Here is a 23,535-nt window from a genome sequence, read left to right as displayed (position 1 = left end):
ATTGTATCATGTAATAAACCCCTAAGTGGCTTAAAATGGATATCGCAAAACTGTGATATTCAGCAGCAGAGAGCCATTTCAGTGTCCTAGTCTTACTCATCTAATCATCTCTCACTGATGCTCTTACATGAAAACAGACACTTACATGAATAGAGTTGAAAGAGAGAAAACTTATGATAAGCAATCGGAAAAGCAATCCTCATTGCTCAGTGCTCTTGTGCAATAACCACAGTCATTATGAAAGAGCTGCCACTGGCATTTGTACATAAATCAGTGTCAAAGACAGCATGAACCCAGTTTCCATTGAGAATACCCAGCTATCAGAAGCCACACCTGGCCACTGAATGGCCACCAGCGGTGGTGGTAGCAGCAAGGGCACTCCACTGACATTTACTTAAATACCAGTCTGATCTCAACACACTTCAAGGTATGCAACACATTCTCTTCCCGCTTTCTCCACAGTCCCCAAAAGAAAATAAACTTCTTTTCTTTTCCCAAGCTACCTGACCTTGAAAAAAAAATTGCTTCTCTTTGTTGAATGTATTCAGCGACTTTTCTGCCAACTACAATGCATTCCCTATTTATCGAGAAAAAGGTGGACCTGAAGGAAATCTGCAGGATGTTTTCTTGTGTGTGCATGCTGTACAGAGAGTAATGTTGATTCTCTTCACAGCATTTAAATATCCCTTCAACAATTTTGATTAATTCAAATCTTATTGCAACTCCTTTGGTCCTGAATTTTCGAAAGAAAAACTAAACGCCTTGTGCAACAAATCTAACAAACATCGGGTTTTGAATCAAACCCTTTTTCTCTGACGTGCTCCATGACTTTCCACTTTTGTTATTCACTAGAGAAAGACTTTTTAGTTGTTTTTCTTAAATATATTTGAATGATCTTTTGAATCTTTTCCATTTAGCTTCATTTACATAACTTACCAGTTTTTAACATGCAATTCAGTTTGCACTTCAATATGCCCTTCAAGGTGACCTCTGAAAAGGTTTCCTAAATGCTGAGGTTAGGACTTTGTCAACAGAGGCAACATCAGCACAGCTGAAGATGATGACATGTATTGTTCTGCTTTCCTGTGGTTCAGAGTGATAAGGTGCAGATGGCAAAAACGTCTGGCAGAGCAACAACATCCTTGGCTTATGGTAGTAAAGTGCAAAATGGAGCAAGCAAGAAAATCAAAACATATATTGTTGTATAATAATTCAATAAAAACAGGAAATAAAACAGGAAAAACTACTTAAGAAATTGTATCAAAGACAATTTGTAGCAGGAGGTGGAGTATAAGTAGATGAATGGGTTTCAACAAGAAAGAACTGAATGTATATAAGAATTCTCTGTTCTCAAGGATGCTTCCCCTGCAATTTAAAGGCATAGAAAAGGCTACACAAAATAACTGCAGTACAACAAAGTGAATTAAGATTGTGCCATGGTTAAAACAATCTTTGTACATGCCTCATTCCCTGCTAATGCCAGGACACTGTACCAAAATTGTGTTATACTACCATCATCCAAATTATCAGAAGCACTGAAAGCTTCAGGTAGGAAATGTACATACTTGGAAATTGTAAAATAAAGTACTCTTTCTGCTTCCTGTTAAGACATATTCCTTTACACAAAATCTACTTCTGTCTCTTCCAGCTCAGGGATTTCCTATTGTCAAGTCAATCGCCGATTTTGGTGCTCATTTGTAAAGATTCAGGGAGCCCAAGATCCCAAATGATTAAAGATAATTAGGCCTTAATAAAGATGATTACAGGTATACCTGGTTGCTGTTTTACTGGCACAGACAGTAAAACAGCAAGCAGGTATTGATTATCATTGATTGGTAATCACCATTGATTATGTTGGTTTTCTAAGTTTGGGAATATATTTCAAAAGGTACAATGGCTGGTGTCTAGAACAGTTGCTGAACCTCCTTACTACCCCTGAACTTCACAGCAAGGATTCAACCCACAACTATCAGCCAGAAAGACAACACTGCCTTGCAATGCAGCAATATTTCCAATGGGAAACTACACTGTACAGTGGATGCCTTGTACATATCACAGAGTTTGGGTAATATAAAGCACCTGAACATGATTTGTCGCCTTAAAGTCAACACACTCCATCCTAAGAGAACCCAGAACTAGTAATGGTTTAGAGCTGTTGATCAACAGATCTGTCTTTCCTCATTTCAACTAGAAGTTGTTCCGTGAATGCCATTGCTGAGTTAATTTAAGAGGAAGGAGTTGAAAGAACTTCAGCTGCAAATTATACCTAATAAAGTGGTCTACCCACCACATTAATCTTCAAATGCAGCTGACAAATCCAAGGGAAGGACTGTATGCTATTGGCCTCCTGTCAGTCTGATAACACAAAAAGTCATCTTTCCTTCTCTTTTTGTATATGTAAAAAAATGTTAAACGTTTAGTTTACTGTCATTTTCTAAGGTTGCTTGAAATACATTGTGAAACACATTGTGACACATCAAAAATGTTTGTAGAATGAATAAAAAATGTGCTGTCTGTTTCACTATGCTACCTCACTCATTCCTCTGCATTTGATGTTGCCTGTATTTAAATGTCTAAGGCTGCCTTAATTATTGATTTTATCGCCTTTCTAAAACATTCTTTTTTCTTTCTGCTATCCTTCCCCTTTTCAAATAAAACTGTATAAAATGTGTACCAGCATTTAGAACACATGCAAAACTGCAGGTCAGTCAGCAGCTAAACTAGTATTGATTAGCTGTATGTAAACCAATGCTGTTCACTTGAGTTCTATCAGCATTGAATACCAGCATGCATTCAGCTCCTAATCCACCTAGATGTTGAAATGGCTTCTTATTTGACCATAGGTGAGTCATGTAAAAACTTGTCCTTTGGAATAGTAAGGTCCCATAACATTCATTTAGACATGACACTGCACCTTCCGGATTTAGCCTTCAACATCACTTCTCCCAGTCAGCGAAAGCAGAGCTGAACTAATTACCGCTTGTAATGTGCTTTAAGCTGCCTGGACAAAAAACATGCAGTTGTGCAATGTATTTAATAACCACCATTACTGTATTCTATAATTTTCCTTTGGAGAGGCTAGCTGTAGACCTGCACCGCTCATATTTTGTCTACTACAAAATCTGAAACTTGAGACACAGGCATAGGATCATTGTAAAAGTGCTCCCCCAACAAAGATATACTCTGATGCGCTCCTGAGATTATGAGTTAACCTCTTATTAGGGATTACAATCCAGGAAGAAGGAAGCCCAGATACATCTCTTTCTGTTGCAGGCTAGCATGATCCATTGCCAAATACTTATCAGGAAACCCTCAGATGAATCTAATGATGTTAAGAAATGAAAGATAGATCTGGCTGGCTTTAAACCAGGCATAATGGCAGCAGCAGGTGTGTTTGATTCATCTATATGGCTCTGGGAATTAATCTCCCAGTCAGCCAGGTTGGAAGTCGGAACTGGTTTTCTCCTGAGAAAAAGCAATATTCCAAACTGCGCAGCAGGACAATATGAAAAGTAACGTACTCATTGCAATATGAACAAAAATCCATACTGACTAGGATGAGACACCTACTTTCATCTTAATTTCTGAACTCAGCCAAAATATGAAGATACGCTGCACAAAGAGCTGACAGGTGACTGTATTATCTAATCTTTACAAAGAGTATTTGTGTTAGGCATGGAGCTTAATTTAGGAAGGTTTGATTTTCCTTTCTCCACACCCATTCCCCTACTAATACTTTATTCAAGGAATCAATTAGGCCTTGATCAACCATTGATCAAGAGTTCCCAATGGGGAGCCGTAATGCATTTTATCTGCAGTTATCGTTCCTAAATAACACCTATTTCTGAGCATGCACTTAATTCTTCTCATCAATACTTTGCTATCCTTCAACAAGCCTGTTAATAGCATTTTGGAGGTGCACTCTGAATTAAATCCTCCTTTGACAAATGAATTAGTGAAACTATAGGGATTTCCTTTGGTGCACTTGCTTTTTCCAGCCACGCAGGCAAATAAATTCCATCCCCCTCACCTCCTCCTCCATTTTAACCTAAAAAAAGGTTAAAATGATGTGGTGGAGTTCAAGATACTAAATGGAAAGCTGTTCAGAAAAAAAAATAGAAAAAGATAATCAATAATGCTTTAAATCAAACATTCATTATTTTTCACTAAAACCCCTATGGACTGAAAGATGTGATGCATCTTTACGATCTCTGGAATTTTTCACTGTCATTAGCATTCTCCTAGCAATATTTCTTTTAAAGGGAAGATACAAAAGGTGCATTTTAACTTTGACAAGACTTCAGTATATGATTAAGTTAGTCACGTGGATTTAAGCATGCACTTAAGTTATCTGAATAGGGACAGATTTAAACCTATGCCTGAATGCTTTGCTGAAAAGAAGCCAAAACGAATTGGTTATAATTAAATTCTTTTGATGAAATTTCTGCAACCCCCTATTGTGTGACACCAGTACTGAAATGCTAATAAACTAGTTAAAATTAAGCTTATTACCAAGTAAAATAAACCACAGAGACACTTCTGTCTTTTCTTATATATCACCATTTATATAACTTTATTTTGCATTAGAGAAATGGAGCAGTGGACCAGGGCTAACGCATAACCCTCACAGAGCAATAATTGCAGTGCATCACAATCCAGGAGACAATCTATAGATTCCTCCACATCCGTGAGCAATGCTATTCTGGTTTATCTGAGAAACAGCTTTTAGCTACGTCAGCACTTATGCAAAACGCGAACTCCAGAACACTGCCAGAGAGATGCTACATGCCAGGAACTGCTCAATGTGTGGAAAGCTCTTTTAAAAACAAAACAAATGAAGCTCTAACAGAAAAAATAAAGCATTAACACACAGGCTGCTCAGAAACCGTTGCACACCAGCATTTGCACGTTCTGAAGCTTGTTATGTAAATGCTGCACATCCCTGCAAAAATACCACAGAGAGTTAAAGATGGCCTTGTCCTTTTGAGAGCCTTCTGCATGCCAGCAAAAGCAGATACTACCCCTGCAGGTATTATTCTGAAATTCTCCCATCCTTGCACAGCAGCAGGAACAGCTACGTTCACTGTGGTAAAGGAGGATACGAGGACCCAATATTCCTACCACCACTCAAAAGTTTCAATAGTACAAAGTTTTAAAACATGTGACAATGGGAGGGTGTAGGCAAAGTCAAATGCTGATGAAGAAACACCAGTAGAAAAGGCAGGCCATCTGACTGAAGAGTGGTGTGCAGTGACCACCCTGCCATTTTCCCACGACTTTCCAAAGCCTGTTGTTTTCCAATAACTTAAGACCATCTGTAAATTGCATACAATTTGGATGATCTTGTCACTTCACTTTAGCCTTCCATTTCTCCATTTTTAAAAAGATTAATATCTTCTCTGTGTATGCCTTGGACAGCCCTGCATGCTATGCTGACTAGGAACATGAAGAATTTTGTTACCTGAGCAGACACCCTGCTCCACTAAAGCTCTGTCGAGGACAAACATGGAAAACTTTTAAGCTCTCTGGACAGAAGCTCAATGAGAACAAGAGTTTCTGCAATAGGTTTGAACTAAGCTTTCTGTATGAATAATTTATTCAGTTTGATTACGAACCCCTTCCTCATATTGGCAAGCGATTCAGCAGCATCAGATAATTTCTGTGAGCAACATCTCATAAGTGCAGAAGGTGGAAAGATTCAGTTTTTCTACTTTGTCTTTAAAGCAAAATGTGAAAGGGGCTGTGAAGACTGAGCTATAGTTGAAATCATACCCACTACATTCCCATTTGTTGTCCATAATCTGTATGGGACCAGGCAAAATATCAATCAGGAATTACAATAATTTCGAAAATGTTTTGAGGAACAAAGCAAGAAATGCATACACCTACAGACCATATTTTTTATAAGCTAGCAGTAAAAGCTATAGAGGAACTCATTACAATTTACTGCGACACGGAAAACAAGAGCATTTCACACATCTCATGAAAAACAGAAGTAGCCATTATTTTTCAATCCTCTACCATTCTGTGGGCCATTTTCAACACAGCTAAGCAGGCATGGAATTTAGGCTGTAATTTTCACAGGGACCCCAAGTGAGTTAATGGCCTAATCTTTAATGAAAATTCTGGTCTTAACTTTGAGTTGCCAATAGCAGTAACTGCTCCCATAATCAAATATCATAGTCAGTGATTCCTTAAACTGGCTTATGTTACTCAGTTTGACATTTCGAAAAGAAAAATAAAAAGCACATTACAGTGGCTTAGTTATGTTCTTCCATTTGTGGGCATTAAATAGCGGCACCATAGCTCTGCCCATAAATCAGAAAAAATGCAGACATCTGAACCAACAAACCTACTGAAAAAAATCATCTATTACAGCTGCAAAAAAGTAAATATGGACTGTGCTTTCTGTGCCTCCAGGAGGATCATCGCAGTAAATATAAATACAGATGCTAAAACCAGAAGGATTATACACGTTAGAGCTGGTACAAGACTATGCATTTTATTATCATAATTTACATTCTAACAGAGTCCAATCTTGTGTTGAGAAATATAAGGTGTATCCAGCCTTTGGCAGGATAGGGCCCTGCTGCTTTCTCTTTGTCACAATAAAATTAGGGTTAACACTATCAGTACTCCATGGATTTCTTACAAATACCTACAGAGCCTCACACAGAAATTATCAACTTATAAAAAATGTCAAACGCTGCTCTGTATTAATGGAATCAAAATAAAATATATTAAAGAGAATATTCAAGCTGTAGATGGGTGGCCATTCACATAACCACTCACATGACTCTAGCAATTTCACTGGATTTTTGACTGCTTCAAATAGGGGCATAAATTTAGCCTGAAAATATAGTGCACTCACAGCGATAACAACCTGCCTTGGTTCAGATAATCACACAAACTCCACTCAATACCCACATCTCTTGGGCTGATATTTCTGCCCTCAAAATACAAAAAGTTGCACTTTGGGAACTTGCACATGAACATGCACAAACACCAACAGGAGTTCCCATGTCCCTCAAGTCCCTCAGGTGCCCACTTTGAGCTGAAGACAGCCTATGACCCAATCTCTCTGCTGCTTTGGGAACAGCCAGGACAAAATAAAAGTGCTACATATTTTTCCTGAAAACCATCCTGTAGGAATGCATTTCCTCATCCTATTCCCATATTTCACCTCTGCAGAACTCAAGGGATTTGTATTTTGCAACGTAACCAGCCAGGACAGTCGGAGGAATAGCGAATGAGGTGTAAGCTTAGGGCCTGCCAATGAGATCCACAGCGCAGCTCTAAGAAGCAAGGCATTACCCCTTTTCCTTCCTGTACTATGTATTCCTGAGCTTTCTCCAAGCCCCTCTCTCTTTACATCACACAAGATAGTCAGTTCAGATAAAGAGTTTTAAAGTCCAGGGCAGCATTTATCTCATGAGATCAAGACAAACATTTCTCCATCAAGAAAAGGGAAAATGACGTTCTACGGCATGGGAACAAGTTGGCTGCTTAGAAGCTCAAAGAAGCTCAGAGAAGCTGCTGCCAAGTCACTAGAACAAGAGGCAAAGGCAATTTTCAGGCTTCTCCAAAGCTGATGAATGAGAACGGGTCAGTCTAGGCTGCCTTGAGCCCTGGCAGCCTGTCCTGCCCACCTCCACAGCTGCAGCAAAATAATAAAAGGGCTATGCCAAAAATCTATCTGTGAATGGTTGTAAAGAACTTTTGTATCGATGCTTTTTAATAATTAACACACTACTAATGAACAGTCCCAGCAATGCATAGAGAGAGACTGCTTCACAGCTCGAGAGCCCACGCGTTGTGTCCACATGCACACTGATGCACACTCACCCTGTGGCTGATTCTGCAGTGCAAGCACCCACTTACTACTGTGCCCATTCTACAGCAGAAGGAACAAAAAGGACATCATTCATGGGACAAATGCTATTAAGTCAGATGCAATACCCAGCCCTCCTATCGGCACATCTCAGTCTCTCAGCCAAAACACCAAGAGCTCTGAATGTCGGATCGGCCCCAGCTGCCTGCAGAGTCTTGGGCAATTCTCTCAGCTCCTGCCTCTCCACCTGAATAACACTGCCTTGCTTCACGGAAAGAGGAGAGGATTGATTAAACTCTGTAGCAAGGGACAAAGTACCCACTCCAGAGTCCTTCCACTTGACCAAGTAGGAGTAAGTGAAAACTGCCATGGAATCCATTATTCAACTTCTTCTCAAGACAGAAACAGAAAATAACGATTGGCCCTCATCTTATCCTGGGAAGAATTTTATATGTACATACACTCCTAATTAACAGAAGGCTACCAAGTACTTGAAAAAACTGCTGATTTTATATATATGTATATGGATGAATGATACAGGAGCCTTCAAAATCTTAATCTGCAGAGTCCTTTTCTGCTTTTGCACACAAAATTAATGTTACTTTCTTCTGATGTGCAAGTATTAGTGTAGATTGTTCCTTCACTGATTTTCCAAGGAATTGCATTAACTGCATTACTGCGGTGGACTTGTCTGGGTTAGCTACTTTCCCATACCAGTGAATGTGGCAATACTGCCCTACACATCAGAAAAGCCAGCACACAAATTCTAAGCATGCTGTATGAAAATACTAGTTTTAGGCCTCCGCTGTTTTATTTATTCTGTAGGCAGGACTGTAAATGTAACACAGAGACGAACTATTGATTTCCTTAGTAAAGGACCATGGATTTAAAATCATACAGGAACATTAAGAGCCTCAGATTTGATCATCTGCAATTTCTTCTCTCAGTAAAACTGTACTTGAACTGGAGCCCATATTTTGGACTCTGTTTTGATCTTACAGACAACTGTACTGTACCCCCTGCATCAAACTACAGTACATGACTCAGAGGGAAGTTAAAGTTCCTGATCTCTTTATTAAGAACAAATAAAAACCACTGCAAACCAACAGGCTGAAGCAGGGAGGGAACCCTTCCCAACACTTTTTCACTGTTTTTACCTCTGAAGAGCGAGGACCAACATTCTCTATGACACACTTGTCAGCATAATAGTGCTGACTGCTTTATGAATAAAAATGTTTTATTGGATTTTTTTCTTTCCTCCTTACCCACACATTTATTGAGCTATCAGCCTCAACAGCAGCCAATAACAGGGAATTCTACAAGATGGTGATGTGGAGCATAAGACATTTATCTTTTAAACCTAATCCTTAATATTTTCAAGAATTCTTCTGTGTTCAGGACAGGTCTTTAGTATGTCATGACTGCTTCATGACTGATCTCTCCCACCTTTCTAGTGCTTCTAATAGTTTCTGTTACCCTTCGCTGAAACGAAGTAACCAAACTCAATATTAAATTCACAGTGAGGAGAGTCCGTCAATTTGTACTGAATACCTTTCTAAATACGTGCCAAGTTTTGTGTTTGGGGTTTGGAGGCCCACTGCATACTAAGTAGATGCCTTTATTAGGATGTCATGATGCCTTTATTAAGATGTCATGTGTGACATGTAGATCTTTCTCCCAAGAGGTTAAAAGTAATTCGGAATCCAGTAATGCATACAACTAATTTTAAATTGCCCCTCTACTTTAATTACCTTGCAAGCTAATTCCACGTTCCAGCCACAGCATACCGTCCAGCAACCTAGCTCTTTTCAGTCCTTCAGAAGTGCACCTGACAATCACTCACAGCGTTCGTTACTTAATTTGGAGTCTTTCTAGAAAGTAATGTTGGCAGCTTACCCACTTGTCCAGGTTACTGTTAAACATACTGCATATAACTAGCTCCACTGTTAATCTTAATTTTATTTTGATATTTTAATTTTTATTTATTTATTGTTATTTTCTCTTTCCATTCCAGATTAAGCTGTTTATTGGTCATGTACCTGACGACTCTTAATTCATGGCAAAATTTTGCCACCTACCCTGTGATCTTTAAGGTCCCTTAGTTTTCAAGTTTTCAGTTGTAAGAGACCTGGACAATTTTGATGGAATAGGCAGGTTATGCACAATTATGCCCTTGTTTTGGGTTTATTAATATAAGGGGTTTTTGCTGTTTGTTTTTTTTTTTTTTTTAAGAAAAATTATTTTAAGGATAAATATAATTCAGATAGGCACTCTTGCCCTTACAACAGAAATACCAAGTAAGCACAGAAACAAAGATCAAACATGAGTAAAATTTGAAACCACAAACAAAAGCTTTGTTTACTAAACTTTTATACATTCACTTTGGCTTTCCACTGGAATCTAAGTACACGTGTGTTGCAAGGAGAAACTTGGAAAGACAATGAATTGTGTGCCTTTGCCTGTGCTAAGGACACCTCCTTTGTAACAACATTAATGTGGCTCTTAAATTGTAAGCATATCTTTTAAAAATCCTATTCATTTTGATGGGTGTCTCTTCCTACATGTTCCTAGTAAGGCTTGTTGGCTTCTTTGCTTTTTTGTGGGGGTTTTGGGTATTTGTTTGTTTGTTTTTTAAATGGCAGATGTACTTGGCAGTATCTGTGACCTTGAGTTATACACATGAGCAAGAAAGAGAGCCCAGTCCTGCAAGGCTGTTTATGCATTCTGAGAGAGCTCCTTCTGAAAGGGGTGTCTAAAGGAAGACAGAAGCATGATGTGCATACCAAGCCAAGTGCTTCATGATTTATTTATAGGGAAAAGGGGCATAAAAATGCGCTGAAGGGGAAAGAAAAATGAAGAATCTGACTTACCTTGTCAGTGTAGACGAAGAACAGAATCACAACAGTGAGCTCCAACAGAAATATAATTAACAGCATGATAAAAAACTGTCAAGAGAAGAAGGGACAGGGGAAAAAACAAAAAGCAAAAACCATCAACATCTATTTCAGCTTCCTCTGGATGCACAATAAGTACATTCAGCAGATCATGCAGAAGGGGGAGTGGGAGACATACAGGCAGCAAGATGCAAAGCTGCTGTGTTACAGCAGAACAGAAGGCACGCGACATGCAGCAACTGAAAAAGCAGGTAAAGGACTAGTCAGGAAACACAGCAGTATCTGGGCATATATATGGCTCATATATATTACTGATTTCAGAAGAACAATATAAAACCCCACAAAGGTCTGTCCCCCCAGCAGGCCAGTGCTCTATTTGACAGTAACCCTTGAGGACTCCTCCCGGGCTAGGTTTTCTTTATTTTTTTTCCCCATCAAATCTTTCCCATTAACAAGACAGCAGCGAAATCGACAGCTTAGACTTCACACTGCAAGAGAAGGTAGCCTATTCCATAAACCATACAGTCATAGCTCCTTACGAGGGGAATTGTGGGAGAAGTGAAAGGCACACCAAAAAGCTTGTATACCAAGTTAGCTTTACAAGCAGTTTTGCATAGCTACACAGATCACCCACGGGTTTCAACTGAAAGGGCTGATTTGTACTGAAGACATCAGAGCAGAGTTGGTCCATTTCTTTTTCTCCTCATAAGCCATGGAACTGTCTAAAACCCAGTAGTCAAAATCATAAAGGAGTGGATAAAAAACTTTTTAACACAAGAATTTCAGGTAGAGACTAAAGCCCTCAGCTCTGATTGACTTCAGCAAGAAGAACTATTGGTAATGACAAACACTTTTTAAAAACAATATCCACTGCTTTTGGTTAAGGTGCTGGACAGGTCTGCCGCTCAGGTCTGCAGCAGTGTTAACACAGCGGTTGCACAGGCTTTAGAACAAGTGCTATCAGAGCATTCAATGAAACTGGGTTTTGCAAAGATCGGTAAAGGAGAGAGAGCAATTATGGAAACTTCTTAGGCTCAGGCAAAGGTCCTGCTCCCTATGACACAAACTCCGTACACTTAGCAGCCAGCAAGGCTGAAATTCTAATACTGAGAAACACTGACTTAACTGAAATCCTATTCCCAAGAGAAAAAAGCAGTTACCCTCTCTTTAGCTTCGACCACAAGGCTGCAAACCTATGAAAGTTTAATAGCTACAAAGCCTTATCAGAGCTTCTTCACTGCTTGGTAGGTCAAAACCAAACATTTGAACCTATAGATTTCTGTGACTGAATGGAGGGCAAAAGGTCAAGAAAGGGAAAATACCTTTCTCCACTAGTATAATTACACTGTCTACAGAACTCATTGCATTTTGCCCTGCGAGTCTTAAATTAAAGCTTATTTTCAAATCTTCATCACTAGTATCTTCACACCTGCCTGACCCTAATACTGGATCCTATTACTGCCCAGTTTTGAATCACAGAACTCATTCACGCTCACGATCGAAGCTGATTTCAATATCATTACCATCCAACACTGACCTTCTGTATGGCTTTGCAAACCAGCCTTGGTGCAGCTTGCTTATTTTTCACATTTACGATTTTAGTCTGCTGCATAGCATTAACTGAAACAGGACAAAGCAAATCACTCTTTGCAAAGCTGCGCAGACGGGTTGCTATATTTTATTTGGCTGTGGGGTACTTTTTTTGCTCACCCATAAAGCATGGCTTTTCCAAAATGTGCATGTGAACACCACTGTCTCCCTGTGAAATTCACTGACATAACCTGGAGTACATTAGGCTATTTCTAGAACAAATGAAGGACTCGTACCCATTACAAACAGTGATCAGCATTTCCTACCACAGGACCCCAATTTTGTCAGCTTATAATTTTGCCAAACCTTAATTGTCTATGCTTATCTATTCTGAGCTTGTTTCTGTCTAAAGGACAAAAGCTTTTGGAAGATCTTCAAAAATAGCACTTCAATTACTTCCAAGAATGAAGCAGGGCAAAGTATGTTCTCTGCTCAGCTTAAATTTCTGATGGCTTAATTTGAAATCCTCTCATGTTCTGGTGTTCAGAGCAGGGACCTGAAACAAAGGGCAGCTCCATTTCAGGCATGTGCCTTTTGTCTTACCCAGCTATGAGTGGATTTTTGTGGGAAAGTCATTAGCCTTGAAAAAAACTGCATTTCACGCATCCAGTAGAGATAAGAGGGCTCAGCAGCTAAAACCTTCAAAGTCTACAACCACAAAAAACCTACTCACATCTTTCCTGCAGCTCACATGTGACCCGACAACTTGCAAACCATCCCACTGAACATCTTCCACACTCCTGTGGCACCCACACATGCGCGCAGTGCCTTTCTGCTGTCCCCTAAGAGCTGATGGCCTCCAGTCCCACTTCACAGAACATCACCTGAATGAAACAGCAGGTATGGCTGGGAAATGGAGTAAAATTCAGGGACCTGTTTTTCTTGTGCTCTGAAGAAAGCTTTCGTCCCTCTCTGCACTCACCAGCACAGAGATAGGACAGATGAAGCCAGGAAATGACTTTGCAGGAGAAAGGGGAGCCTGAGGAAGAACATCTTTAACAGCAGATAGGAAACGCTTTGGTTTAGGATATGATCTGGCTATCAATTTTAGAGAAACTGGACCTACTGGCAGTAGCCAATTGGGGCAGGAGAAACCAAAGGAAAAGGCAAGGCCTATACAGCACAGGGGACGCCTGCTCATGTGGATACCCAGGAAGAGCTACACCTTTTAGAGGATGGCAGCCCATGGAGGACCCCACTCTGGAGCCACGGGAAAAAAAAAGACAGCAAGAAACAAAGAGCAGCAGAAAAAGGAAAGCACCCCACACTGAACCCCATGGCTGAATGTTAAGTGCGGGGAGTGGACTGGAGACTGGCAAGGGGGAAGGAAAGGTGTATGGAAGGGTGTTGAGATGTTTTCTCAAGCATGTAATTGTTTGTCATTATTTCTCAATACTAGAATCAGTAATTAAAAGTTTATCTTAATTGAAAATAAATTAAATGACATTTCATGACTCTAGAGTATTTTCCCCTGCAACACCAAGTCATACAACTCTGCTAAAACTCCCCATCTTAGGACTGGAGCAGACAGCTGCTGTTACCAGCTATGCTGCTGTGCCAGCAGCAGAAGCTCATGGGCTGGATCTCCTGGCAAGACCATGATGGTGCACCTTCCTTCTTCAGTTCATACTAGAGAAATAGGTATGACATTGCCACTGTAAAATATGCTAAAATTGTGAAGTCAAGCACTCAAAATTTAGGAAATCTCAGAATAAAAGTTCTCTCAGTGATGGTTATATATATATGGTTATATATATGTCTAAGTCTTTCCCTATACTGGCTCAGAGGTTCCTCCAAGCTATTACTGGTGGGAATTGAGTTTCATGCACTGCAGATTTTGGAAGTCATACAATGAACAAAAATTTATGTACAGTGTTCAGAAAGTCAAAACCTAGATAAGTAGGATTATATTTTTTTCCACAGAAAAATATTGTTGTTTTTAAATAAAACCGCTACTTTTATCTTTCTTACTATTTGCATTCATTGACAAAAAAAGTATACTGTTATATCACAGATAACATGTATTAGTAATCCCACTCTGTGCTGACAGTAGAGACATATACTGTATCTTTTACTGCAAAAGTAAATTAGGTGAGGTCAACCTCAAGGTGGAGGCTTCAAATTCACCACCTGGTAAAAGCTACAAGCACTTACATGTCAGCACATTTATCATCCCCATCTAAAGAAGAACCCTACCTGAACCCAAATCAACAAGTCAGAAAGTAAAGACTGAGGCTTCAGACTGAGCTGGCTGCAAAGCATAACCTGCACACATCAGCACATCTGATCCACTGGACTGAAGTGCATGCATGGACATATGCACATCCTGCCCCTTTATTCCCATAGCACCTTCCAACAAAAGTTTGCTTTCAATTCCACCCAAAGGGAATGATGCCCAATTGGCATAACGCATTCAAACTTAAGAGAGAAACATAAGCCCACTGAAGAATCACAGCACCCAAACCCCCACCACACCTGCTGGAAATTCTCACTACTCTATTTCAAACGAGTTCTCTCACTGTTGTGATAAATACAGAGAAGAATAAAAATGAGTTTTGCTTCGCTTCACTAGGGCTGCAGGCTGTTGGCATAATAAAGATTTATGCACGGAGAAACAACAATCCCAAAGCAAAGCATTCATGTAAAACTCCATTAAAAAAAAAGATTAATCTGACCTCATACAGAGAGATGCTTTACCACACTACTTGTCATCCCACTACTTGGGATGCAACCTTGTAGAGGTTCACTGGAGAGGTACCTAGTGCACAGCTTTTCAAAAATTACACCTGAAATAACCCCGCATAAATTTTGATGAGAAAGGAGGTAAGGCGACACTTTTCTGTCTAGCTACCACCATTGATTTCCAACCCTTCAGAAAACTAAGGCCACTTTCTCAGCACTTACCTTCATATTCTACAAAACTCATGACTTTCCCACAGGTTCCCATTAAAGGAGTAAAGGAAGTACGCAACTACTATCAGGCCTACCTCATAGGTGTGCATCACGCTCCTGATGTCAGAGAGAGAAATCTGTTAGAGAAGAAGAGGTCCTGACTTGCAATTCCATTCCCATTGGAGCTGTACTAGGCTTTTGACCCTAGTTCCAGTTCCCTTCATCCAGCCTCTTAATATTGGTGGGAGAATTAAGAACTGTTCCCTATGTACATCATTTAAAGTAAGTCTCTATCACAGCTCACAAAGGCACAGAACAAGTTAATTATATTTTCTTCCCAAACAAACAAGATTCTCTGTTTTCTCAGATGTTATAGACACTTGCCTCTCTGCATGATGACTGAGCATCGCACACTAATACAGAGGATTGGGTCTTTTACTTCCCCACTGCCTCTCCTTCCCAAATCTTCTCAATAGTTCTATTATGTTGCTCAAATTGCCCATCTCTCCATGTCAGGAGTAGCTGATCTCCTCACAGTCTCCCAAAGACAAAAGTGACCAAGTACAATGAAAACCAATCCATGATTATCTTGTTAGTCTCCTAACATTTTTCTGTGTGACTAAACATGATATAACTGATGACAAGTTCAAGAATGCTGTGTTTAGACTGATCCCTGAAGTAATGCTTTTAGTTTGATGGGAGCCTGCCTCAGAAGGAGACAGTAAGACCTCAGTGTGCCAGACCCTCTTCCCAACTTAGCTGGTGACAGGAGACAGAAATTTCTTGCAAAGTATTATTTAAATCCACTTCAATAAACAAGACTGTAGTAGGAAGACCCAAAAGCCAGCAGTCTCTTTGGAATAGTGACACATTCCAAAGCAGTTTTAAAGTTCATGGGTTAGCAAATAATTTGTTTAGACCAAACAGGCTACAGATTAGCATAACCTACCTAAGAGACTGGACAAATAACTTCAACAGTCAGCCTTGTGCTGTGTTCCATCAAGTAGTGCCTACATGGCTAATCTGTCTGCAAGGGGCTTCTTTTCTGACAGACACAATATGAAGTAAAACACATGAGTAGGGAAATTGCTCCTGTGAAAGTGCTCTAGCAAGCTAACTGCTCTTGGCCTGCAGCAGCATCCAGGATGAAGAGAAAATGGAAGATTTACAGGTAATCTTTCCCCTGTAACATCAACTGCAAGTTTAATACAGTCAAGTATTTTGTCTTTTAGTTAGGCTGGATTACCAAGTCCTCACTGATCATCTTTAATTTCAGTGTTATGTTTCACTTCCTAATTAACAAGCACCTCAGGTAGAAGAAATTACAGAGGATTCACTGGGCTAAAACTGTTGGTCTGCCAAGAGGACTCTAACTTCATAGCTTGGGAAGGATTTTGTCTGTCTGGTCCTAACATGTACATATATAACTTTGGTCTTCAAGAATAATCCAGCTCTGGCCACTAGAAGACAGAGACTCTTAGAATCTCAGAAACATACAGGTTGGCAATGACTGCTCGAGACCATCTGGTCCAACTCCTTCCTAACAGCACAGTCAACTAGATGAAGCTGTGCAGAGCCGTGTCCAATCACCTTCTGAACATCTCCAGGGATGAAGATGGACAGCCATCCACAGCCTCACTGGACACCTTTTTCCAATACTTGACCATCTTCATAATAACAAAAATATTCTGTATCACTATTTGGAATTTCCCTTGTTGTAACTTGTTTCTGTCACCTCGTCCAATCCTCATGAATCCTTCTAAAAGCCGTATTTTCTTTAGTTTCTGCTGTAAAGTAGTTGAAGATAAGAAATTAAAACCAGGAGGAGATTTTATTCCTAAGACAGAACAAACTCAGCTCTCTCAGCCTGTCCTTGCGCATCATGTGCCCCATAATCATCATGGTGGCCCTCCATTGGACTCCTTCCCCTCTGGTGTATGTGTCTCTTCTACTGGGGAGCCCCAAATTGGACTAAGCACTCCAGATGTAGCCTTATCTTATTCTGGAAGAAGGTGTTATTCTTTCTCAGTTTCAAGAAATGTAAGGGAATATGAGGCTTGGTATGGCCCACAGCTACCCAATTATTACATTTATCTTTTTATTCTGGTTTAAAACAAAGGCACATATTGAAGTGCAGGCTCTCCAGACATTTCAAAGATCTCTGCTTCTTCTGATCAAAAGGAGGAGGTCCTTTATTTTTGAATTAAAAAGAAGGTTATCAGATTGTGTTACTGTGCTTGAGGCTTAAGCTATCTGCCACAAATAAATTTTTTAATTTATTTTTGTATTATAATTTGATATGAACAGAAATACTATCAAAAATTACATCACATTTTGCACATAACCTTCTCTGCAGGGACAGCACCTTATCTATAATACTGAAGGTGTAAACAGTATCTCCTTTTTTTTGAATAAATGAAGTTAAACCTTCACCCACAAATTGACAGAGCTCCATGAAAGTCAAAAGAACTTAATGGATTTTATAGCAGCCACACTTTACCAAGTTGCCTGAAAATGAAGAACTTGAATTTAACACACTATTTAATTTTTCTGTTCTCTTATCATAAATTATATCATTCATATTGAAGTAATATCTATCAGACTGAGTGGAGCTGCCTCATTACTATGGTTGGCATTGTCAAAAACTTATGTCTCCCCTGCAGAAGTGTAGCATCCTCATGCCTAACCAAATTAAAACAGATGCATCAAGAAACTTAGATGCATAAAGTCATAAATCATAAGGCGATAACACTGTCGGAGATCCTGAATGAACTATTGCCAAATTTACTCCATATCCCACACTTTGGAAAAAATCAAACTACCTATGAAAAGTCAAAATCAGTGCAAGAATTCCTGCTGAGGTACTGGAAAACATAACTCCAGGTACTGGAAAGCAACCCGCTCTTTATAGGGCCCTGTACCTGCTTTCAGGTACCAATGCTTGCCAGTGTTGGCTCTGGCTTTCTAAGCACAGCAATACAAAGATCATCCCCAAGGATGATAAAAGTTTCCCAGAACAGTTTTTTTTATTACATACTGGTACATGACTTCCACAGAATAAAAACTGATATGGTACAGATTTTATCAGTATTCAAAAAAGAAAAAAAAATTTAAACTTTCTTCCACTTTTGAAAGCGAAAGTGTTTAATGTATCACTAGTTCTCACAAGAAGTTTGATTTCACATAAATCCCCAAAGGCATTTTGATCTGATATAATAATAGAGAGTAGGAACATTATGAAAGGCTTGCTTAGTTTTTTAAAATTGTCTTTGATTTTCTTTTCCAAGGAAATGAGCAAAGAGGGGAGAACAGAAGAAAAAGTGCAATGGGAATTCTACTTGCATCTTAGAAATTACTTATTCTGCAGCCTGGAAGACTTGTACAGAAAGTGAGAGAGCAACGAATGAGAAATGACAGGACAGTGCCCAGACAGTAACAATAACTGGGATTACAGTCAATAAAATCCCAGTGTATTGATCTACCACATGAACTTCACAACAAAAGGGAAAGGGCAGCTTGCTTCCATCAATTTCCATGACAGTGGATTCTGATTCTACATCTCAGTACCAAAGTTTTTCTGACATTTGGTTTGAATTCTCCTGTTGTTAGTTCCATACCATTGCTCCTACTTACCACCCTTTGTAGCACCATGCATGCTTCCTTTCTGCCCACAGTATTTAGACTTCTCTAATATTTGTAGACTTATATCCCATCTGAGCCCTCTCTCTGCCATACTGTGCATATTTAGCTCTTTTAATACTTCCTTGGAAGTAAATCTCTTTAGCCTCCTGATCTTTTTTTTTTTTAGCATAAAAATGATATGTTTGCTCATAAACTGTAAAAAGGCAGTAATGTATATGAGCAAACTTATAAACAGCAACTCCATTATGAAAACAGCATGTATCTAAATTTGGTACATCAGCTATTTTTCTCTAAAAGCCTTAATAGTTAATTCATTCTGATTGTGGCAAAGTTGCGCATGCTTTACGCCTGCTGGATATATAGTACAGCTCTGTTTATGTTTGGATTATATTTTTTATGAATGTGCAAAAACTCCTGCTGATCAATAAAGCTCAAAGAAATCTGCAGTAATTATTCGTGGGAAGATATACAACATATGCAGTTTTAACACATTAACAGTGTTTCACTTTAGTCGCATTAGTGCTTCCAGTTGGAATCATTCAGTCTTACTGCATTAGTAAGTGAGAGTTGAGAGACTTGACATTCCCATACTATATGTCACAGGATTTTAACTGGCATTTTGTGGCGTTTCGAGTTGTTTTCCATCGTCTCCAAAAACTGACTCAAAATCAATAAAATATCATCAAATATTAGCCAGGTATCACTCTCACATCACAACACTAGGTGGATACTGGCCCAGTTAACAGATCGTAGATTATTATTCCTTAGCACAAAGAAAGGTCTCGCTGGTTTTTGACTATGTTTAAGGGTTGCTTCATCTCTTCTGCAAACATAAATGCAAAGCTGCGACAACATCTGGTGTCAATCTTTACCCTAGTCAAGACAGAAACTCATCCTACTTGTGAAGTACAATGCAGCTGAAGAACTAAAACATTAGACTAGCTCTTGTAAGTGCCTGCTTCACTCCATTAATAACAAAGGCGTTGCTTGAGTCCATCTAACATAGTTAACGGAAGTAGAAAATACAACTAAAAGGCTCCGGGCTTGGGGTTGATTCAGTATTCTCCACCTATGGCAAAGACATGCATAGTTAATTAGTGTCTAAACTTACACCTTTTACACTTTAGCATCACCCGTGTACTTAGTAAATAGAGCTTCTTCCATGAATCTACCATCCCCGGGATATTTCTTGTCATCTGGAGCTCCAGCATGAAATGCGATCAGACAGCTCAGTGCCCTGAGAGGAGAAAAGCAGCAGTGAGTGGTGCCCGCACACCCTGCTTGGGGAGTGAGTGAGTCGGCAGGGCCGGCTTCACACTCATCTTCACACCAAACATCTGGTTGATCCCAAGTGCTGGGCTAACTGACAGAAGCTCTCCCAAGGTGATAAGAGCAAATGACATGACCATGCTGCTCAGCTGAATTATGATGAGCTGAAGGGGTAAAAAATTACCCTGAAATTCTGCAGTTCTCCTTTTACACATATTTGCAAACCCTGAGCGAAGCTTGCAATGGGACCTCACCTGCTAATTCTAACAATAGAAGATTTCTCTTATTTCTAGGAGTCTCAAAACAGCATCTAGGAACTGCACTGCATGTGTAAGTGAAGAAAATGGTGAGAAGCAGATGGTCAAGAAGAGAAAAAAAGGACAAGGTAGAGTATTTTGTCTGTATTTAAATTCTACTTCTGGCTTTCTCCCCAGTTTATTGTTCCCAAATATGCTGCACAGAGGCTGCTGCATCAGATGCACATGGGTCAGTCTTGCAGTAGCTTAAAAAAATGAAAAGCAAGTTAGTGTGGTTTACCTAATTCTGCCTTTTAGCTGGTAATATTTTCCTACTGGGGAACTAAAATGTCTATAGCATCAAATCAGCTCTGGCTACGCCTTGTGCAGGCATTACTGAATTACACAAGCTAGCCTTCATTTCTTTACCTCCAGAGTTAAATTTTTCTGAGGTTCAGGTATTTCTAAACCTTAAAGAAAAAAGCCAATGTTGTCCTTTAATTTAAGAACCAATGTTAAGGTGGCTAAAATAGCAAATGAATGACTGGCAATATAAGCACAACCGCTGCTTTGGTAAGCCTACGGCTTCCTGTCTGAAGAGATAATTGTATTGTTAAGAAGAAAAAAAAAAATCAAATGTTATCCTCAAAAGTGACATGAATGTATGGGCTGGCAAGGAGCACAGAGGTTACCTGTCCTTTACTTTTGAAATGGGAATATTCTGTTGCCTACCAGACCTTGCTGGTGACCCTAGGTCTGGCGCAAAAGCCCATCAAAATCAGCAGAAGTCAGTCTTACAGATCAGACAATGAACACGTCTGTCCGGAGACTGCAAGTTCTGGGAGAGAACAGGCTTCTTTGTAAGTGTTTTCCTGACCACCATGTAGTCTTATGCTCTGCTCTTCCACTGTGAGGTTCATTGGGCTACTTAATTGTCCTGGTAATTTGATGTGCAGCAAGGTATCTGTGACCCATGTCAAATCCTTACAGACAGCAGCGTAGGGCAAGATGAGTCTTGGTTTCTGAGTCCCCTTCTGAAAGGGCTCAGAGCCAGGTTTCTTTTCAAGAAACGCTTGAATGTGAGAGTTCATTGAATGTTGGGACAAAAGATGGGGTGAGGTAGGCTTTCTAAGTGATAGGGGATCTTGAGACTGTGCAGACTGTCAGGGAAGCTGATGTTGCTAATACACAGCTACTAGTTAATAGATCAATCAACCAGGAGTTAGGAACTTGTAAACACTGATAGCCATTTAGACAAAAAGATTAAGCCTTGATATAAACTAGTATAGCTCCCCTGACTTCTGCACATGGCACTGTCACACTGTTTGACTGACATAAAGCAGCATCTTGGCAAACAAAAAGGAATAGGGACATTAGGAAAAGGTTCTTTACTGAGGAGGTGGTCGGTCACTTGAAGAGGCTCCCCAGGGAAGTGGGCACAGCACCAAGCCTGTCAGAGTTCAAGGAGCATCTGGACAATGCTCTTAGTCATATGATTTAGTTTTGTAGTCCTGTGAGGAGCAGGGAGTTGGACTCAATGATCTTTATGGGTCCCTTCCAACTTCAGATATTCTCTGATTCAAAGCATATCAGGTGCTAGTGGTATTGCATCAGTCTATATTAGAAAAATAAATACTACCCTCTGAGGTAAGCCCTTCCTACACATTGAGCCTAGGCTGAAGTCTAAAAAGAGGAGGGAAGGAAACCAGCTTTATTCTTTCTCTCCTCTGTTTCCAGGTTCTTTGATTAACTGCTACCAGAGCTGAAGAAAAGAAGGGAGAAAGAGGAAGACTCAGACAGGTCCCATCCACTCCGGAGTTCAGTATCAGCCAAGTGGAAGGAACTAAAAACTGAAAAGCAACGAGGAGCAGGTTCTTAATAATAAAAGACAGGCAACAAAACTAGGGGAGTTTGGTGCTCAGTACTTATACTCCCAACTGGTAGCAAGTTAGGGCTTTCATATGCAACAGAGCACTACACAGAGAAGTGTTACACATGATGTATAATGCGCTCAGACTGTATGTATGGTATCTTCCTGATCTCTGCATCACTTGCTTGCTGCTGTGGCTGCAGCCACAATTTCCCTGATTTTGCTACTCAAGATTGGTAAAAGAACACAAGCTCATGTACTAAGCTGGAATGAGAATCTACTGTTTGATCTGTAGCACTAAATTACTGAGATGAAGTCATTCATGGGCTATTTCTTTCCCATTTAGTTGCTTTGAAATAAATTCCCTGTCACCAGTGGAGTTTCAGCTGTCAGCTCTCTGATTGGATCCAGCAACACTACTGAAAACAGTAGGTATTTTTATTCTCCTTTTTTTCCCCACTCATTAATTTTTTCCTCATTTTCTTTATTGCTATTTCACTTACAGATGAGCTGGCTGAGGTTCAGAAAACTCTCAGCAGCACAGTACAAAACATCATGGGTACTCATTTTCCCCTTGGACTATTCCATAAATAAGAGCCTTTTGATGTCTGGATAGTCATTCAGCTATGTATATAGTATGAGCTCTTTGCACAGCCTGTCCTGACATAATATCAAGGTTCAATTCTGATCTTATTCATTCCAGCAACTGATGAACTTCTCACTTATTAACCTGAGGTTCTCATTTAAATTAAGCCAAACACATAGATCTGTCTGTTAATAATTATTTTCTTTCCCATTCTCATTAATAATTCTTTTTTTATTTTTTAGAAAAACCAAAACAAACAAACAAAAAAACCAAAACAACAAATCAGGCTTATCTACAAATCAGGAATAAGGGGAAAGTGGGTGTATCTAAGCGATCTTCTTGCTTATCTAATACTTGATCCTTGATCTAATCCTTGACAACGTACCCAAACTTGGTGCTTTATAAGAAGGCAGATGGCTTTGAGTAATCAGAGAGGAATCAGCATTTTGTCTACTTCAAGCCCTTTCCCCTTTCTAATATATTCCTTTATGAGCAATACGTGGTGAAGAATCACCTGTGCCAGCTTAAGGCCTTTTTAGGCCTTAAGGTCTATACAAACAAGACTCATCCTTTACTTCTTTTGAATGGATTATTGGCCATGTTGTACATCCCAACCAGGAGCAGAAGAATGTGTTCTTCACACCAAATCATTGGAGGAAAAAAAAAAAAGAAGCTTCACTAAATGAGAGGGTGAAATATAGAACTGCCAATGGATCTTATTTCTT

The 23,535-nt window shown here is 39.6% G+C and overlaps 1 protein-coding gene across 18 annotated transcripts in view; it reads right to left on the bottom strand.

Annotated features, from left to right (window-relative positions):
* TSPAN4 (tetraspanin 4) overlaps positions 1–23,535 on the bottom strand; it is a 462,762-nt gene that overhangs the window by 46,648 nt on the left and 392,579 nt on the right. For 17 of the 18 annotated variants that reach the window (XR_010373107.1, XM_064452454.1, XM_064452457.1 and 14 more), the window contains one exon: positions 10,702–10,776. The exons of the other annotated variant lie outside the window; for it this stretch is intronic. Coding sequence is in view for 16 of the 17 variants with exons in the window: in XM_064452454.1 (XP_064308524.1) it covers positions 10,702–10,776 (75 nt within the window). In the remaining variant the exon portion in view is untranslated. The remainder of the gene's footprint in view (positions 1–10,701; positions 10,777–23,535) is intronic. 18 annotated transcript variants of the gene reach the window in all.

The sequence above is a fragment of the Phalacrocorax carbo genome, chromosome 5 (genome assembly GCF_963921805.1).
Source record: "Phalacrocorax carbo chromosome 5, bPhaCar2.1, whole genome shotgun sequence".
Taxonomy (NCBI): Eukaryota; Metazoa; Chordata; class Aves; order Suliformes; family Phalacrocoracidae; genus Phalacrocorax; species Phalacrocorax carbo.
Note: the sequence above shows the minus strand (reverse complement) of the source record. Positions and strands in the feature narration are given on the sequence as shown.